Source organism: Pseudorasbora parva, chromosome 3, assembly GCF_024679245.1.
Source record: "Pseudorasbora parva isolate DD20220531a chromosome 3, ASM2467924v1, whole genome shotgun sequence".
Taxonomy (NCBI): Eukaryota; Metazoa; Chordata; class Actinopteri; order Cypriniformes; family Gobionidae; genus Pseudorasbora; species Pseudorasbora parva.
The window spans coordinates 53,560,226-53,579,568 of record NC_090174.1 but is presented as its reverse complement, the minus strand read 5'-3'; the positions used below and the strand labels follow the sequence as shown (position 1 = coordinate 53,579,568).

The 19,343-nt window shown below is 36.2% G+C and overlaps 1 protein-coding gene across 1 annotated transcript in view; it reads left to right on the top strand.

Annotated features, from left to right (window-relative positions):
- Nucleotides 1-657: 657 nt before the first annotated feature.
- ppil2 (peptidylprolyl isomerase (cyclophilin)-like 2) overlaps nucleotides 658-19,343 on the top strand; it is a 47,011-nt gene continuing 28,325 nt past the window's right edge. The window contains exons 1-9 of the mRNA XM_067439476.1: nucleotides 658-812; nucleotides 1,192-1,241; nucleotides 2,051-2,096; nucleotides 2,938-3,000; nucleotides 4,725-4,776; nucleotides 12,214-12,265; nucleotides 12,726-12,817; nucleotides 14,215-14,320; nucleotides 19,152-19,205. Of these exons, the coding sequence (XP_067295577.1) occupies nucleotides 781-812; nucleotides 1,192-1,241; nucleotides 2,051-2,096; nucleotides 2,938-3,000; nucleotides 4,725-4,776; nucleotides 12,214-12,265; nucleotides 12,726-12,817; nucleotides 14,215-14,320; nucleotides 19,152-19,205 (547 nt within the window). The 5' untranslated portion in view covers nucleotides 658-780. The remainder of the gene's footprint in view (nucleotides 813-1,191; nucleotides 1,242-2,050; nucleotides 2,097-2,937; nucleotides 3,001-4,724; nucleotides 4,777-12,213; nucleotides 12,266-12,725; nucleotides 12,818-14,214; nucleotides 14,321-19,151; nucleotides 19,206-19,343) is intronic.

Below are 19,343 nucleotides of genomic sequence, written 5' to 3'. Positions count from 1 at the left end.
TTAATAATTACTTTATCTACAGTATTTGTGCAATCCTTGCTAATTTCTTGACCAGTGATTTGTATTAAAAATGGGTAAAATCATTTAAAGACCACCAAGGCCTGGTTTCAAAGACAGGTCTTAGATTAAGCCAGGATTAGGGCTTAGTTTAATTATGACATCTAAATTCCTTTTATAAATGTGCCTTAGAAAAAACATAGCTGGCATGCATCTTGAGACAAAATAAGGGCACTAACATATTTAAAGATATGTCAGTGCAAGTTGCTTTCAATTTAAACAGCTCAAACATGCATTTTAGTCTGGGACTAGCCTTAGGCCGTCTTGAAACCAGGGTTAGCCTAAATTTTGTTTTGGCTTGCACATTGTCTTGCACATCTTGCTAAGCCTATAAGGACAATTTTGGCTTTCAAGGGTAAGGAATTAGTCATTAGTTTTAGTTAACCATAATAACCCTGGTTAATCATTCAATTAGTTCAGATTTTAAAAATCGAACTTAAATATCATAATTTCTAATTATTGATCATATCCATCACAAACAGACTGCTGTTTTTACAGATTTAAAAGTGTCTCAGTCAGTATTGAAATCACCATTACAGGTCAGGATTCCGTACCGAAGAGGCACAATAAAAACGTTGTGCCGTTTCACATCGGACACATTTTACTGTCCCGCTGAACGCTAACCGGAAGTGTATGTTTTAAACAGTCGGAGGGTTTGTGTTGGTTGTTATGTGTTTGTGAACTTTTTTCTTTTATTTACTAAAACCTCTTCGACCACACAAAATGGGGAAACGGCAGCATCAAAAAGATAAGATGTAAGTTGAAATTAAATATAACTCGACATATGTAACGTTATATGTCGCGTTATATGTAAATTTTCATATATTTCATATATGTATGTGTAGTAACATGGCATGACATGACACGACACATTTTGCAGCTCAACTATCAAGCATTATACATTATTTTATATGTTATGCGTTATATGGGGTTTATGATGTAACTTATTTGTTTTAAAACTGTCAACAAGCCCAGCTGTCATTCTTGCGTCTAAGTTAATCTTATTTGTAAAAATAATAATTGTGATGTAATAAACATAGTATTTAGTAGTTAGCTGTTGGCCATTTCTTTCTTATTGTTTCATTTAATTCTGATTCTTCAATAAGTATAATAATAGTATTCTTTGTGTTTCAGGTACATCACATGTGCAGAATACACTGAATTTTATGGAGGGAAGAAATCTGGTAAGTTACATATTACAGTCTGGATGTATTGCACTTTGTATTAAGAAAACATCTGTGATTGGTGCTTATTCCAAATCATTCATCTATGTGTATAAATCTACTAACCAAATGGTGTTCTACTTAAAGTACATAATAAAACAAAAATGTATATTGTGTGGCTGGTTAGTGTGGTATAAACACGGTATGTAAAGCAAGCATTGTTGGATACATACTACATGTGTAAGACAAATTATGTGTATTTAGAAATGAATACATTTGTGGTTTGGATGCAATATGTCATATTGCAGTATTTTGCAGAAATTAAAGGGTTCTGTGTCCCATGGGGGGAAATATGCATATTGTAAATGATTAAACTTGAAATTTCTGGTCAAAAATGTTAGACATTTTTTTAAATTGTGTTTTCCAGACTGTAATAAATAAAATAATCAGGTTCTCGGATACATTGTACGCTACCGTTCAAAAGTTTAGGCTCTTTTATTTTATTTTATTTTTTATGAAGAAACTTAAATTGATCAAAATGGATTCATGTTACAAAAGATTTTTATTTTGAGTAAATGCTGTTCTTTAGAACTTTCTGTTCATCACAGAATCCTGAAAATTAAATACATCATGGTTTTTACAAAAAAATATTATATTTCATATAAAATAGTGTATGTAATGCTGTTGGTTTAGTGGTCTCTCACTGTGTTGTTTGATTGATTGGACCACATACAGAGTTATTTTGTGCACTTTCAATTTGATATTGCTGATGCTTTTCTGCCGTAACTCCCCGCAGTCAGTAAAATAAGCCTTTTGTTGTCTTGTTATAGAAATCCCTCGAGATAATTTCAGACGTCTGCCCTTTGATCATTGCAGGTGAGTTTAATGCATAACACTTCTTTCATGTTTGATAGAAAAGTGCTTTGTGTTTCTTCTTTCCCCTAATTAGGTCGAGTACAATAGACCCTGCTTTCATAACTGCTGGTCTGGGGTTTCAAATAATGTTGTCATTGCTTTTATTTAAGGTAAAGCTGCTGTGTCTCATTATTTCTGGAAAAAGAAAACACACAACATTGACGTCTGCATGAAACGGAAGTTGCGATTAGTCTTTTCTTCTGTTTTGTTATGTGTTTGAGTGAAACATCTTATTGAATAAGAATAAATGTAGCGCGGGACTTGATTTTGTTTACCAGGAATTGATTGGATGTTTCTTGTTTGCTATTGGTGGATCACATGTGAGTGACGTGTTGTCCCGCCCTCACGCCAGTAAACATGACATCAGAAAAGAGAAGATGTCATTGCAAGAGGGAAAGGAACTTATTTTGATTAAAGGGCTCATGAATATTTTTTTATAATGTGCATAGATATGTAATGCGTATAATAAATATAGCAATATTCCAAACAAAATAAGTAGTAAAATACTCCTATTCCAGTTTAATATGCAAAGACGACTATAAGTAAGCTAGCAGGTTAACTTTCTTAAAATTATGCTTTCAAAACACTGCTCTGTTTTTTTGGAATGGCCTAAAGCTAAAAAAAAAAAAAAAAAAAAACATATGAGTTTGGGATGGGGCTTTTTCTTTTCATGAAACTTGTTTGGAAACATGCATGTTTGCAGATCCGTTTTACGGTTCAGAAATAACACAGCAGCTTTAGTGTCATGTTATATGTATGAGTTTATGAATCTTTTAATGTTTGTCTCTTATCCCTCACATAGTTTGTCTCTTCAGCCCTTTGAGTATCCCATGTGCACAGTGGATGGGGTGGTTTTTGATCTAATGTGAGTATATCACTGTCACCAAGAGCAAAATGAGCAATTTGTAAATCATTTATGATTTTATAGTAGCTTACATTTATTAATAATAAACTTATTTATAGATATTACTACATACACTGCATTTTAAAGGGTTAGCTCACCCAAAAATGAAATTATTGTCATTAATGACTCACCCTAATGTCGTTCCACACCCGTCAGACCTCCGTTCATCTTCAGACACAGTTTAAGATATTTTATATTTAGTCCAACAGCGTATCTTAAGTGTATGCACACTATACTGTCCATGTCCAGAAAGGGAATAAAAACATTATCAAAGTAGTGCATATGTGACATCAGTTAGTTAATTAGAATCTCTTGAAGCATCGAAAATACATTTTGACGAAGCACGCTTTGTGAGAACGTCCCCTAGCCTAGGTTTATGTTTGGGTGGTTTTACAATAAACAAACTGACAAATTAGTCAGCTAAACAAATGTATTTAAACACACACCATACATCACATGCTCCATTGATAAATTAACTATACACGATCGTGTTGTTTACTGATGTTTACTCACACGACGATAGCCAACAACATAGATATTTGAAGCAGTTTTACTCACCGCCTGCTTCCGAAGCACGACCATGAACCTTTATCGCTGGGACCGCTCCGTCAAAAACACACTTCTTGTTGATTTCATGAAGTCCTGAGACAGCAGTGACCGTGGAGATCCACTTTTGCGACGCGACTGAAACGTGATGGTTGTGACACTTCTCTTCATTTCTGCGTTCAAATCGGTTCAAATGCAGCGCTGCCTTCCCGGAATGCTGTGTGGGCGCATTAAAGTCGTTTGATGTCACCCATAGGAATAAAGTGGAGCGCGGCGCGACAGAAGTGTTGCACGGACGACTGGATCTGCAGCTTGAGAGCAGCGTTTATGGGCGCGCGTTTCCTCTTTCGCTCGTCACGCGCGCGCGCACCCTACCGGGAGAAGAGCCCATACGGCCCATACAAGGACCTTCCGCTCTGTCGACGTCAAGCGGACCCATACTCGAAAAAAACTCCAAAACTTGTGAGAAACCGGAAGGAGTATTTTTGACATACTCCATTTGACATACTCCAGAAATACTCCATCAAACGTCCAACTTAGTGTTTGAAACTTTGTCCATGTTTAGGATGGGAATCCAAGTCTTTAACAGTGTAAAAAGCTCAGTATGCATGAAACAGCATTTCACCCCCCCTTTAAAAGTTTGGGGTGAGAAATTAATACTTGTATTTAGCAAGGACCCAATTATATTATATTGATAAAAAATGACAGTAACAATTTTTACATTATTATAAAAATTCTATTTTTAATTTTTATTGAATATTATTCTATTAATTGAATAATTATTTTTATTATATAAAAAGAAAAGTATCCAGTCAACTAAATCAGCATATTAGAATGATGGCACTGTAGATTTTGCTATCACAGGAATAAATTACTTTAAAATAAAATAAAAGTGTGTGTGTGTGTGTGTGTGTGTGTGTGTGTGTATATATATATATAATTTATGCATATATACATGCATATACATTTTTATCAAATAAATGCAGCCTTGGTGAGCATAAGAAACTTCTTTCAAAAACATTTAAATAAAAACTTAATGACTCCACACTTCTGAATATCACTTCTAATATTGTACGTATTATTTTAAGTGGCATAATGATACCAAAAGTTTATTAATTAACATTTTGTTTTCTCTTTAGGAGCATAGTGCCTTGGATTAAGAAGTTTGGTACCAACCCCATAACTGGAGAGGTATTTATTAAGTTATTACTTACTTATTTGATTTCCAGGGCTTGGGAAAGGGGGGTTGGGGGAATTTAAATAAGAGACAATATCAAGTCAAGTCCATTTAGCAAAAAACACATATCAGTGAGAATACTCATTTAAACAGCATACACACCGTCACATTTGACTGCACTGGTTTTAGAGAGTGAGAGAGTGCCTGAGGAATGAAGAAGTGTTTTGGTGCCAATCTTTAAGAACAAGGAAGATGTGCAGAGTTGTGGAAACTACAGAGGTATTAAGCTGATGAGCCATACAATGAGGTTGTGGGAAAGAGTAGTAAAAACAAGGCTACGGGGAGACGTGGACGTTTGTGAGCAGCAGTATGGTTTAATGCCAAGAAAGAGCTCTACAGATGCATTATTTGCTTTGAGAATGTTAATGGAGAAGTACAGACAGGGTCAGAAAGAGCTGCATTGTGTCTTCGTGGATTTAGAGAAAGCATATGACAGAGTACAAAGAGAGGAGCTGTGGTATTGTATGAGGAGGTTTGGAGTGGCAGAATGTATGTAGAATGTAGGCAGAAGAATATGTATGAGAGCAGTAGGAAAGTGGTAAGGTGTGCCGTAGGTGAGACAGAGGACTTCACGGTGAAGGTGGAACTGCATCAAGGATCGGCTCTGAGCCCCTTCTTGTTTGCGATGGTGATGGACAGGCTGACAGATGAGGTCAGACAGGAATCTCCATGGACTATGATGTTTGCGTATGACATTGTGATCTGTAGTGAGAGCAGGGAGCAGGTGGAGGAAAGTCGAGAGAGGTGGAGGTTTGCTCTGGAAAGAAGAGGAATGAAGGATAGCTAAAGCAAGACAGAATACATGTGTGTGAATGAGAGGGAACCAAGTGAAGCAGTGAGGTTACAGGGAGAAGAGGTAAAGAAGGTGCAGGATTTTAAGTACTTAGGGTCAACAGTCCAGAGCAATGGGGAGTGTGGAAAAGAGGTAAAGAAGTGTGTGCAGGCAGGTTGGAATGGGTGGAGAAAAGTGTCCGGTCTGTTGTGTGATTAAAAGTGCTAGCAAGAATAAAAGGAAAGGTGTACAGGTCAGTAGTGAGACCAGTGATTTTGTATGGTTTGGAGACCGTTGCACTGAGGAAAAGACAGGAGGAAGAGCTAGAGGTAGCAGAGCTGAAGATGTTGAGGTTCTCTTTGGGAGTGAAGAGGATGGATAGGATCAGGAATGAGTACATCAGAGGAACAGCACATGTGAGATGTTTTGGAGACAAAGTTAGAGAGGTCAGGATGAGATGGTTTGGACATGTTCAGAGGAGGGAGAGTGAATATATCAGTAAAAGGATGCTGAGGTTAGAGCTGCCAGGCAGGAGGTCAAGAGGAAGACCAAAGAGGAGGTTTATGGATGTAGAGAAGGAGGACAGGAAGGTAGTCAGTCTGAGAGAAGAGGATACAGAGGGTAGGACTAGATGGAGGCAGGTGAGTCGCTGTGGCGACCCATGAAGGGAACAGCCGAAAGAAAAAGTAGAAAAAGAAGCTGTGTAGCATAAAATAAAATAATTTAAGTCTGTTTTTTTGTTCATACAATATTTTAAATGGTAGCCTAACTAAAATGACTTGGTTGCAAACATTCTTCAAAATATCTTCTTTTGTGTTTCACGGAAGTCATAGGTTTGGAAGGACACCAGAGTGAGTAAATGATGATCGCATTTAAAAGCAGTACATTTTACTGCATTATATAGCTCAAAATCATCAGTGCTTTACTGTCAAGTGTATTTCTGTGACAAAAATGTAAATGTGTTATCTGCATTTGCAGTAAATTCGATAATATCTATCATTATTTGTCCCTGTCCTAGTTTTATTTATTTACTCAAATTTAAGACCCTAACCCCAGCAAAAACATTCATGGGGAACTCATGGGCCGGATGGGCAGGGTTTGACAGGGCCGAATTTTAGTCATATTCAATAAAAGAGCCAGTACAATGACAGGAAATAAAAATGAACACACAAAAACCTTTCTAGCCAGGTGGACTTGTGCTAGCAGAGTGGGCAAATTATTTCTATGCACACTGTAACCGTCACAATATCACGTCAACACTGCGTAAAAATTAAAATTGTATAGCCCACTGAAAGTGCTAATTATAAATAAGTAAATGCTAAAAATTAAACTCATTTACAATCCTTTGAAAACAGCACCCCTACTTCCCTAGACTTTTCAAAAGAGGTAACAGCTCATAATCAAATATCCTGCATGGATTAAACCACTAGAGGGCGTCAGACTCCATTCGAGGAGAAGCCAAGCGCTTCAGCAAAGGCTATAAGACTGATGACACCAAGTAAACTGCAACATCATTAACTCCAGATGATGCTATCGCAGGTTTATCATTGAGAAAACAAAGCCACAAGCCAGAATAAACCTTTTCAGTGGTGTTTTCTAAGACAAGCTTGGAAAAATCTAAATCTCTTAGAAAATCAAATCTCTAATAAACTTAGTTTTTTTTTAAAGGCCTTAAATAAAATTACTAAAATAAAAATATAAAAATAAAAGCTAATTCAAAATACCATAAGAATACTATAATAGCATATAAATAATATAAAAAAACACTGCTTGTAACTACCTAGCAACAACCCAGAATAAATTTGTTAGCACCACTCTAAAAAAACACTATTTATCTAGGTTCTTTTGTTACTTTGGGGGAAAAATGACAATAAAATGCACTATGCCCAAAAGCCTTTTATAATCACAGTTTCATTGCATATTTGCCAAAAGATTTATTTGTATTTTTGTATTTTGCTTTATTTTTTTGCTTTAGGAGTTTAGTTTTATATTTCAAAAAATAGTCAAGCTTCAGAAATTCACTTAAGTGTCGCTTAGAGGGAAAATACTCTATTGCTGTAGCCATCTAGAAATCATTATTGAGGCTATATGAAGATATTTCACAGGCCTGCTGATGGTTGCTAACAGCGTTCAGTATGCCAGGAATGGAAGTGGGTGTAAATTGCTGTGTAATCAGTTCACTGGACGCACATCGCTGCACTCTTAATTTATGGAATAGGAGTTATAGGATCTGTGCATGTGCGTGCTGCATGCATAAGCAGTTTGCAGTAGCGTCAGCTAAAGTTGTGTAAATGCTACAGAAAGTGTTTCTCGGGTGTGATGCAGGACGTCCTGTATTTACTTGCTTCAAAATGCATATTCAGTGTCCATTGAAGCACATGGCTGTCATCTGTAATTCATCTTTACATCTTCACAGCTATGAATCTGAGTGAGTGCATGTCTGGACATGCCTCCGTGATCGTGTGTGTGTGTTTCTGAATCTGTTCGTACACACGAGCGCAGTTTGACTGTGTTATCTGAAGTATTCATGATTGATTTGTCTTGCTAGATGGAGAGGAGGAGAGTAAGTGCTGGAGTTGATGAGGGGTGACTGTGAAAACTGGCAGTGTGTGTGTGTGTTAGAGTGACTTTTACAGAGATCTCCTAGACATGCCAGGACTTGTTCTCCGGTGCAGACTTTATGCTCTCGTGTTCTGCTTTACGATTTTGTGGTTAAATGGGTAGTAGTGAGGCATGTAATCATGTAATCATAATGTGTTTTGTTGTATCAGTTCTACTGTATATGTTGCATTTTTGAAACAACTGTGTGTTTTTTAGGCAGGGCAAGTTTATTTAGCACATTTCAGACACAATGTTAATTTAAAATGCTTTACATAACATGGATTTAAAAATAATCACAACAGATGCTTAAGAAATAGTGTACAATAAAAATGAACTGAACATATAAACATTGATTTACAATGTATTTAAAAACAAATAAGAAGAAAAGACAAGAATAAATAAGTGGGACACAGTAGGAAGCACCCCAATGAAATCACAAATTACCTAATTTATTTGTCCAATAAAGACCTTTTCCTGTGCCAAATACATGAATGCACTTTATGCATAATCATTTATCAGAATATAATGCATTTCCACCTGTTCTGCTGATTTAAGTAAGGCTAGGGAAAAATAATAGCCAATACTATAAAGCCAATGAGGAACCAATCAAATCCTAATGGATGCAATCCATTCAGCCAATCTGATTGCTGCTGGTGATTTAAATGTAGTTCTTGCAATTTTTGTGTCCAGTATCCATCAAGTTTTCCACATACAGTCTGTAGTCTTGAGGAGGAGACTAGCAGTCAGACTCCCAGTGTTTTCACCACACTTGCTAATGGGTTAACCAGGGAGGGAGAGGCTTAAAGAGAAATAATCCTGTCTCAGTCTGAATCAGTGTGTCACTGGATCACGGTGTTGTCCGTTTACATGTATGCTGCAGGCAGAATAATCGTCGGTCACAAACTTTAAACCCCTAGCGACAACGAATAGACTCAACCATGAATGGTTTGCTTACATTTTACCTGAATAATAAGCTGTATTAGCATTGAAAATTGGCACTACCATTTAAAGGTTTGGGGTCGGTTAGATTTTTAAAAATATTTTTGAAAGAAGTCTCGCCAAGGCTTCATTCATTTAATCAAACATACAGTTAAAACAGTGAAATATTATTAGAATTTAAAATTTTATATTGTAAAATGTGTATTCCAGTGATGGGAAAGCTGTATTTTCAGCATCATTGCTCCACTCGTCAGTTTTACATGATCCTCATGATCATGATTTCTTATCAAACAATTGTGCTATTTAATATTTTGTAAACAAAAAAAAACTTTTTTGCTTTGTATTCCATGATGAACTTCAAAACAACAACATTTACAAAGGAATCTTTTGTAGGATATTAAATGTCTTTTAACTGTCAGTTTTAATCAATTTAATGCATCTTTGCTGGATACATATTTTTTTTTTTTTTTTTTTTTAGCATAACATTTTAGTGACCCAAAACTTTTGAACGTTGTTGTACATCACCTTTAAATTAGGGCTGTCAAAATTAAAGCGTTAATAACAAGTTAACGCAAATTGATTTTAAAGGCACTCATTTTATTAACGCAGTGCACATTTTTTCTTTGATACATGGCCCATAGTTGGAGAAATTGAGATCAGCCATAGATGTAAAGGATGCAGCAGCAAACATTATTGGGGAAAAAAGGTTAAGATTAATATTACTATTCTAAACCAAAAGTGGAGTTATTGCCCACAAGCTACCATATTTTCTGTTTAACTTTTATTAGACTCCAGGTCAAAAGAAAATTGCGTTTTTTCACCAAGCTCATTCTCTGCAGTCCGAGCTCTGAAGCTCACTCTCGCTCATGTCCGGAGTAAATCATTAACACCATCACCAGTACATGTTTTATTAAACTAAATACATTACAATCGGTCACGGCGAATGCGCAGGTTACTTTTCTGAACAAGAGCGCTCCCGAGTCCGTGTTCTTCACAATAAGTATATTCACAACAGAGTATGTGAGCGGAGTGGAGTGGGAGTGGAGGGAGGAGTGGAGCGGCAAGATTTTGAATGGAGTGAGGAGCGGATTTTTTAAAAGTCGGAGCGTTGTGGTTTTCACTCGCTCCGAGAGCGCTCCACTACCGCTCCATCATGAGTACAATTCATGCAAACCGGCCAGCACATAATAACTAGCCTACATTTTTAGCCAGAACTAGAGCTTAGATCGACTCAAAAAATCAAGCCCAACCCTACCCAAGCCCGTGCACCCGAGAGACCGGCCCTGTCCGACACATTAACTGTAATTATGAGCCCGTTTTAAACCCGACCATTTTTAATACGTGGGCGAGGTATAGCCTGACCTCACTAATGAGCGGAGTGAAGCCGGTGTGACTCAGCTCAATAATCCGCAGACGCGCGCTCATGAACCGCTCACGGTAAAAGGATGTTCGTTCAAATCCAGTGCTTACTATAGGCTACTTGTTGTAGCCATTAAACAATGTTTTTTTTTTCATATTTATGTTTAAATATTATAATATTATTTTTACATTTCATCTGATTATGATATCAGTGCAAAGATGCTAGTGGGTCAGAAATGATTTTGGTGGTTATATTTAGCTTAATATGAAGTTTTCTTTTTGTAAAAAGCCTTTCTTTCGTTTTGTACAAATTGTTTCTTAATTTTAATAAAGGTTTCTTCGGCCAGTTGCGTGTATTTAATAAATAATAAACAAATAGTAGACTAATCGTGACATAGAAATGCACACTAATGTTCCAATAAACCACGTTGAAATAAGGCCTCTAATCACCTATTGTTTATTTTTTATTATTTTTTAAATTTAATGCAGGTTATATACCGAACTTTATAGTAATATTTCAGAGCTTACTTAAATACTTTAGCGGTTATCCGCAAATTTCCCCGGAGCGAAGACGGAGCAGTGTTTCTGATATCAGTGAGGGAGGAGTGGAGTGGGGAGCTGGAAATTGTGAACCCGGAGCGGAGCTGGAGCGGAGTGAGTCTTGAATGCAAAGAGCGTGGAGGGGATATTGCTGCCACTCCACTCCACTCACATACTCTGATTCACAATAAGTTGGACGTTTGATGGAGTATTTCTGTGGCAGAAATACTCCTTCCGGTTTCTTACAAGTTTTGCAGAGTTTTTTTCGAGTATGGGTCGGCTTGACGTCGACAGAGCGGAATGTCTTTGTATGGGCCGTATGGGCTCTTCTCCCGGAAGGTACAGCCTATCTATCTTTTTTAAATATAATAAAACTAAAGACTTTACAGGGATATGAAGGATGCAATACTACTCTATAGGTACTCAAGATTGACATGAGTGACTGAAACTCAGTGTTTCACCCCCCCTTTAAAAGGAGAGAAATCACTGCTTATTCTGAGTTTTTAAGCTAGACTTAAGAAACATGAACTATTCCTTTGAAGAACATCTGTGGCCTTTTATACATGTCTTCATGCTGAATGGCACTATGGTTTCACTAATAATAAACATACATTTGCATAAAGCATGCATATTCATCCATACCCATGTTGATTTGAGTATTAAACACTTAAACATATTAATTTAAGGTATATTTAGAACTGATAAAAATGTGCGATTAAATTGCGATTAATCTCAAGTTAACTCATGACGATATGTGGTTAATCGCGATTAACTATTTTAATCGATTGACAGCCCTACTTTAAATATAATTTTACAGTTACCATAAGCTAAAAGAACTGGCCAACACTAAGGAGCACTTTATCTTATTAACTGAAGTCTTTTTTTTCTGTTATCTCACAGGAATTGACTTTTTCATTTCTCTAAAACCATACTTGATCCACAGCATTACGTGTTGGTGTTTAAAATGAGTGGTATTTAGTTAGTGCCTTGATTTATCATCGCCCAAACACGTCCTATATGAATCAGCTATTTCATGCTAAATAATTCAACACAATTAGACATTCACAGAGTGTGATTACATTGTGATGGAAAATCTAGATGTGTCTGAGAGACAAAGTCTGTCATATATAGTCACAAATTCCCTAACTTCCTGAATCTTTCTTTCTCTTTCTCTCTTTAGAAGCTTGAGGCTAAATCCCTCATCAAGCTTAACTTCAGCAAAAACAATGAAGGTATGTTTGTGTGTGTGTGTGCGCTCTTTATCCTCTTACCTGACTTGCGTCAACAATATGTGCTTATGCCGAGATAATGGATTGAAGTCATTTACAGTGGCTTGGCTTGCTCAGTTGGGGACACTAAAACTATAACACAAAAATTATGATAAAGTTATTCAACTAAATATACAAATAAAATTAATGAATTAGGTCTTATTTAATTCTATAAACTATAATACTGATCTGCCGGCATTGTCGCTATATGATAAATTACGTAAAATAAGCTGATAACATCACTGTTTTTTCCAGAACGACTGTACAGCCAAATCAATTTTTTTTTGTGCAATATTGTCTTGTTTAACACTGTGAAGCTGCTTTGAAACAATCATCATTGTGAAAGCGCTATATTAATAAAGTTGATTGATTGATTGATTGATTGATTACAGTGCATATTCTGTCTTTCTCATCTGTACTTTAGGGAAGTACCACTGTCCAGTGCTCTACACAGTGTTCACAAACAACTCCCACATTGTTACCAACAAAGTCACAGGGAATGTTTTCTCTTATGAGGTAAAACATCATGTAATGCTACATCCTTAATGTTTTAAAGGTCTTTTTGTATCTTAAACTTAAAGGGACCATAGTCTACACGTCTGTAGCATATTTCTAAATGTATGTTGTTTAACCCTTGTGCCTCAATTTTAAAAAGTTACACATTACATCCATACCAACACACCCACACAAGCATCGCTTTATAGGCCAAACCTAAGAGAATTTTTACCAGATGGTGCCATTATTATTTTATTTTTATTTTGAAGCCTTGTCAACAAAATGAAAACCTATTAACAAAAAGATTGCATCATTTTATAATTAAATGGCCGTTTTAATGGGTTCCAATGGGGACATTTTTGTCCTTAAGGTCCTAAATGTAACTATTTTGTTTGCCTTAATTAAACATTTATTAAAGAAAATGGGGGTGAAATGGTAACATTTTATTGAAAATACACATTTTTTACGCAATTTATGCAGTTGGCATTACAAAAGAAAAATGAGAAAAGACAAAAACATGTCCATAAGGTCACACAAGGGTTTTCTTTTCTTGTTCCATGAAACACAAAGGATCGTTTTTAAATAAGTTAATGTTGCTCTTTTCTTCACACACAGTGAATGTTGAACTTAGGGTCATAAAAGTAGCCCGTTTGACTCATGGCCTATATTGCAAGTCTTCTGCATACATTTGATGAAATTTAAGTCTTTAATGTGGTTGACATCACATCAGTGATTTCTGAATTACCCATTTTTGCAGTTCAGTTTCTGTGCATGGTGGAAAATGTAGGTCTATACTATAGAGCAAGGAAAATCTGGTTGTTCATGCTCTCTTTAATATCATAATGCAATTAATAATTTACAGTGAAACCAAAATTTATTCAGACACCTTCAACATTATCATAGTTTATTTGCTATAGTTGACATTTTTTTAATAAATGACAAGTACTGAGACTTAAACTGTCAGAACAAATGCATCTTGATAATGTCAGATTACTTTGTAATCCATTACATGCCTTTCTATCAATCAACCAATCAACTGTCAGCTGTTAAATTTAAGATAATACCAACTTAAGTCAACCAATTACCAAGCAATGTTTAATTTTGTTCTGTTACTCAGAAGAAAAAAAACACTTAAGCAAAACATGGTCAGGTCAAAGTGTCTGAATAATTTTGGAAAACATTATTCAAAGTTTTATACATTTAACTTGTCCACTAATGTCAGTTTACTTTATTTTCCTATCCTCACTTACATAAGTGAACCATAGTGTCCTGTACCCACTAGTGAGAAAATATAAAACATTATATCTGGTGTCTGAATAATTTTTGGTTTGAATGTATAATCGACGCATCAACCTTCTTTAAACTGTATAAATGTGTACATGAATAGTCAAAATCCTGTGAATGTGCGTTTTATTTAGGCAGTAGAGCAGCTCAACATCAAGACAAAGAGTTATAAAGACCTGCTGACAGATGAACCATTCACCCGCCAGGATCTTATCACACTACAGGTAACAGACACAGAGAGTGTGTGTTTATGACTGTTAAGGGACGATTAAACAGTGTCACATGAGTGCTGTTATGACTGTTAAGGGACGATTAAACAGTGTCACATGAGTGCTGTTATGTTAGCATGGCTGTGATTTAATACAGCTTTTCCAAATACCAGTTAGTATCAAGAAACTCACGTTTCAGACAAAAATTACCCAGTTCGATTTAGTTTGTATTTGATTGTGTATCAACTCTGTGCTTTCTGTGGGATTTCAGTGTTATGAAATGTCAGGTTGAAGCCGGTTCACATGCACTACAGTGTTCAACAGCTGTCAAGAGAGAGAGAGACAGTCAGACTGATCCTGATGACAGACAGACCGGGATCATTTGCATGCCACAATTATAAATATCTGCTCAGCTATTTTAGTAATCATATCCTGAATGGGATTTTTTATATGTTCAGTTTTCATGTTCATGTTATGTCTTTTTAGAAACCAACTTCTTTTATAAAGTCCTTTTGTCATTTTTATGACCTTTTTTACATTTCTATATAGCTCTTTGGAGCTTTAATAAATTTGCACTATTTATTTTATTAAATATTTTTATTTTAGTCATTTTATTTTAGCTTTCATTACCTAAAACAATGTTTTGTTAACTGTAACACTAGCCCTTAAAGGGTTAATTCACCCCAAAATAAAATTGATGTTATTAATGACTCACCCTAATGTCGTCCCACACCCGTAAGACCTCCGTTCATCTTCAGACACAGTTTAAGATATTTTATATTTAGTCCAACAGCGTATCTAAGTGTATGCACACTATACTGTCCATCTCCAGAAAGGGAATAAAAACATCATCAAAGTAGTCCATATGTGACATCAGTTAGTTCATTAGAATCTCTTGAATACATATTAGAATACATTTTGGTCCAAAAATGGCAAAAACTACAACTTTATTCAGCATTGTCTTCTCTTCCGTGTTTGTTTTCAAACCTCAAATAAAGATTCAAACGGTTATGAATCGGCATATTGATTCATGATTTGGATCGCCGGTGTCACGTGATTTCAGCAGTTTGGCAGTTTGACGCGCGATCCAAATCATGAATCAATCCGCTGATTTATGACCATTTAAATCTTTATAGCATCTTGCCACTAAAGGATGTGTGAACAGCTTTAAAGCTGAAATAACACGTTGTTAGAGCAAATTAATATAAACCCTTTACCAAAAATATGAGCTGCACATTTCTGCTTTGAAACCTTCTGAGGAATGTCTTGCCCATATTTGACTTCCATTGTAAGTGCATTACTGCAAACACATCCCTTAGATTATGAAAGCAAGCCAAAATCAAGTTACTGTATGTGGTATTTGACAGTATGCCATCGATTGATCTAAACTTGTACTCAACCTCAAAGATACCATTATAACCTGAACATACTTAAAGCTGCAGTAGGTAACTTTTGTGATAATGACAGGTTTAACAAATATTACATTCAGATGTTTGGAAGGCCAGAGACACACTGTGAGCGTGGCGTTTCTGTTGCGTGTATAGATACAAAAATATAGAGCCTGATACAGCAAAGACAATGTCAGCACACTGCAGTATTGACCATACATATTGTATTGACTGTGTTGACAAAATATTTTAATCTTTATTGGCGGTCAATATTTGAAAATCGATCGTTATTATTATTTATTTAAACTTCTTGTGCAAAAGCAACTATTGAAACCTACTAATTCACTGGCTTGTCATGTTGCTGAAATAATGTACTAGCAAACCTTATTTAGCATTACATGTCAATAGAACAATTACTTGCATACTGTAACGTTAGTTACCGTTTTATTATCTTAGCTATTTTTTACTTATAGAAATAGTGCAACATCATATAGTTACATTACATTTATTGAAAAATACGTAATGTTTTGAGGACCAAGTCTGTAGTTAAAGTATGGGCAGGCCATAATGTGAATCATATTGTTGATGTTTCGTCCGTACCAGTGATTGTGCCATAACTGTTTATCCGCCGTTATCGGTTTCTTATATCTTGCTTATTAGCCTGCATGTTCACGGCAGGCTCCTTTGTGATGGAGAGGAGCTGTCGAGGGAGAGCTGTAGCGCAGCAGAGAGCAGGGGGGAGTGACCTGTGATTTGTGCTTGTTCACATTTTCAGGCTAAGTCAACGTTTTCTAAAAACTACTGCAGCTTTAATAAAGAAGAAGGCAATAAAGCGTTAAACGAAACTGTACAATTTATTAATCAAACACAGCCTGTTTCTGAATAGATGGGATTTCAAATTACAGCAGCATGTGGCAACTGTCTAAAGTTGTTAAGCTTCACTAAATCCATTTGAGTGTTAGAAAGAACTTATGTAACCAGGGTCAGATTTCTATCACCAAATCTATACATGGTGCTGACCTGGCATTTTAGATTCTGTGTAGTAGGTCATGTCCACTACCATTCAATAGTTTGGGGTCAGTAAGATTTTTTTTTCTTTGAAAATCAAATTAATAAAAACCTGATTCTAAAAAAAAAAAAGTAAAAAGGACACTGCAATCAGTTTTTATTCACAATTTGTGAATACAATGATGTGGAAGTTTCACATTTCAATATTTTATTCAGAATACAACATACAATGAGGAAAACAAGTATTTGACCATCCTGCTATTTTGCAAGTTCTCCCACTTGGAAATCATGGAGGGGTCTGAAATTATCATCGTAGGTGCATGTCCACTGTGAGACATAATCAAAACATTTTTTTTCTCCCAGAAATCACAATATATGATTTTTTTTAACTATTTATTTGTATAATAGAGCTGCAAAATAAGTATTTGAACACCTGTCTATCAGCTAGAATTCTGACCCTTAAAGACCTGTTAGTCTGCCTTTAAAATGTCCACCTCCACTCCATTTATTATCCTAAATTAGATGCACCTGTTTGAAGTCATTAGCTGCATAAAGACACCTGTCCACCCCATACAATCAGTAAGAATCCAACTACTGACATGGCCAAGACCAAAGAGCTGTCCAAAGACACTAGAGACAAAATTGTACAAGACTGGAAAGGGCTACGGGGAAATTGCCAAGCAGCTTGGTGAAAAAAGGTCCACTGCTGAAGCAATCCTTAGGCTGGGGACACTGCAAGCGTGCCGTGAGCGTCTCTGCTGCGTGGTGTGTCCGTTTTTATTTCGGCTCCCATGTTAACTGGTTAGATCTTGCATACTTCCTGCGTCACACGCGCGGCTCATGCACAGGTCCGAGCCGCACGGAAAACGCATGCATACTTCAAATAGAAGAGACGCCTATTTTTCACGCGACACGCGAGCGTGTTGGAAGCGTTTCCAGGCAAAATAGAATAGGAAAAGATGTTTATATGCCATTTTGACACGAATACATATTAATAAATGACATTTTCATGTTTGAAAGTCTGTAGGTTAACATAAATGCAGATATAGGCCTAAATGTAATAATAAAAAACAACATAATTATCGGTTTTGAAATATTAAACCTGTCAATACAGAACAATGTTCTGTAGCCTATTTTGCCGTCAATACCATAGATATGTATGGCCAATAGGCTACTGCCGATGTTTTTTTTTGCGGTATCAATAGGCAATATATTTATATTTAACATAAAGTATAGGGCTTTCCTGTACATCAATAGCAGCAGCACCGCGTCAGACACGCTTCTGTTGTGCAAAGAAGGAGAAAACGGCAGGCAGCTGCCTCGCGGCTGACACGCAACAGAAACGCCACGCTTGCAGTGTGTCTCCGGCCTTAGAAAATGAAAGAAGCTAAACATGTCTGTCAGTCTCCCTCAGACTGGGGCTCCATACAAAATCTCAAAACCTTTCTACTTGCTACTGCTAACGTTAAATCGCATACAATAGTCCATGTCCTCGTAAACCACGAGTAAACACACACAAATGTTGTAAACTTGCGCATGAGAAGCCGCTGAGCAAATACAGTTATATACAGGTACATACTACATAGAGACTTCCTGCTGTAGTCGTTATTGGTGCTCCTGTTCTTTTCTACGTTTAAGGATGGCCAAGCTTTCATACTGGGCGCTCTGTCTCAACGCAAAAGCTACATTTAAATAACGAGTCATGCAGACTCGTTACAACGTATCTTTCTTTTGTAAATATGATGAAACTAAAGACTTTTCAGAGATATGAAGGATGCATTACTATTCAAGGATTTTTTTTTTTAGATGTCTCTCACAGTGAACATGCACCCAAGATGAAAATTTCCGACCCCTCCATGATTTCTAAGTGGGAGAACTTGCAAAATAGAAGGGTGTTCAAATAAGTATTTTCCTCAATGTAGATGACATATCTTTAAACTGAGAAAATGTATCATTTTAAGGGGAAAATAAGTTGGTTTTAAATTTCATGGGATCAACACATCTTCAAAAATTTGGAACAAGGCCATGTTTACCACTGTGTGGCATCCCCTCTTCTTTTTATAACAGTCTGCAAACGATTGGGGAGACAAGTTGCTCAAGCTTAGGAATAGTAATGTTGTCCCATTCTTGTTTAATACAGGCTTCTAGTTGCTCAACTGACTTAGGTCTTCTTTGACGCATCTATCTCTTTGCGATGCCCCAAATGTTTTCTATAGGTGAAAGATCTGGACTGCAGGCTGGCATGCTGTTCCTTTTCATTTCTTTATGTTCATCATAAAAAATAAAAAAATATATATGTATATGTTTATATATGTGTGTGTGTGTGACCACATTTTATTAAATTAAGTTTGTTGTTTTTGATCAAATAAATGCAGCCTTGGTGAGCATAAGAGACTTCTTTTCAAAAACAAAAAAGTTACTGACCCCAAAACTTTGACAGTGTTGTATGTTCAGACTCCATACCAGAGTTTTATGTTGCATTTCTGTGCATTTTATGCAATAATATGGAAATTAAGAATCTTTTATAGTGACTGATTGACAGCCCTAATACAAGTATAGAAGTCTATGGTATTCAGCCAGGAAATGTGGGTGTGTGTGAAAGAAACTGGAAGCTGAATCACTGTTTTCTATGTGTGTGCATGTGACCTACAGTGGCCA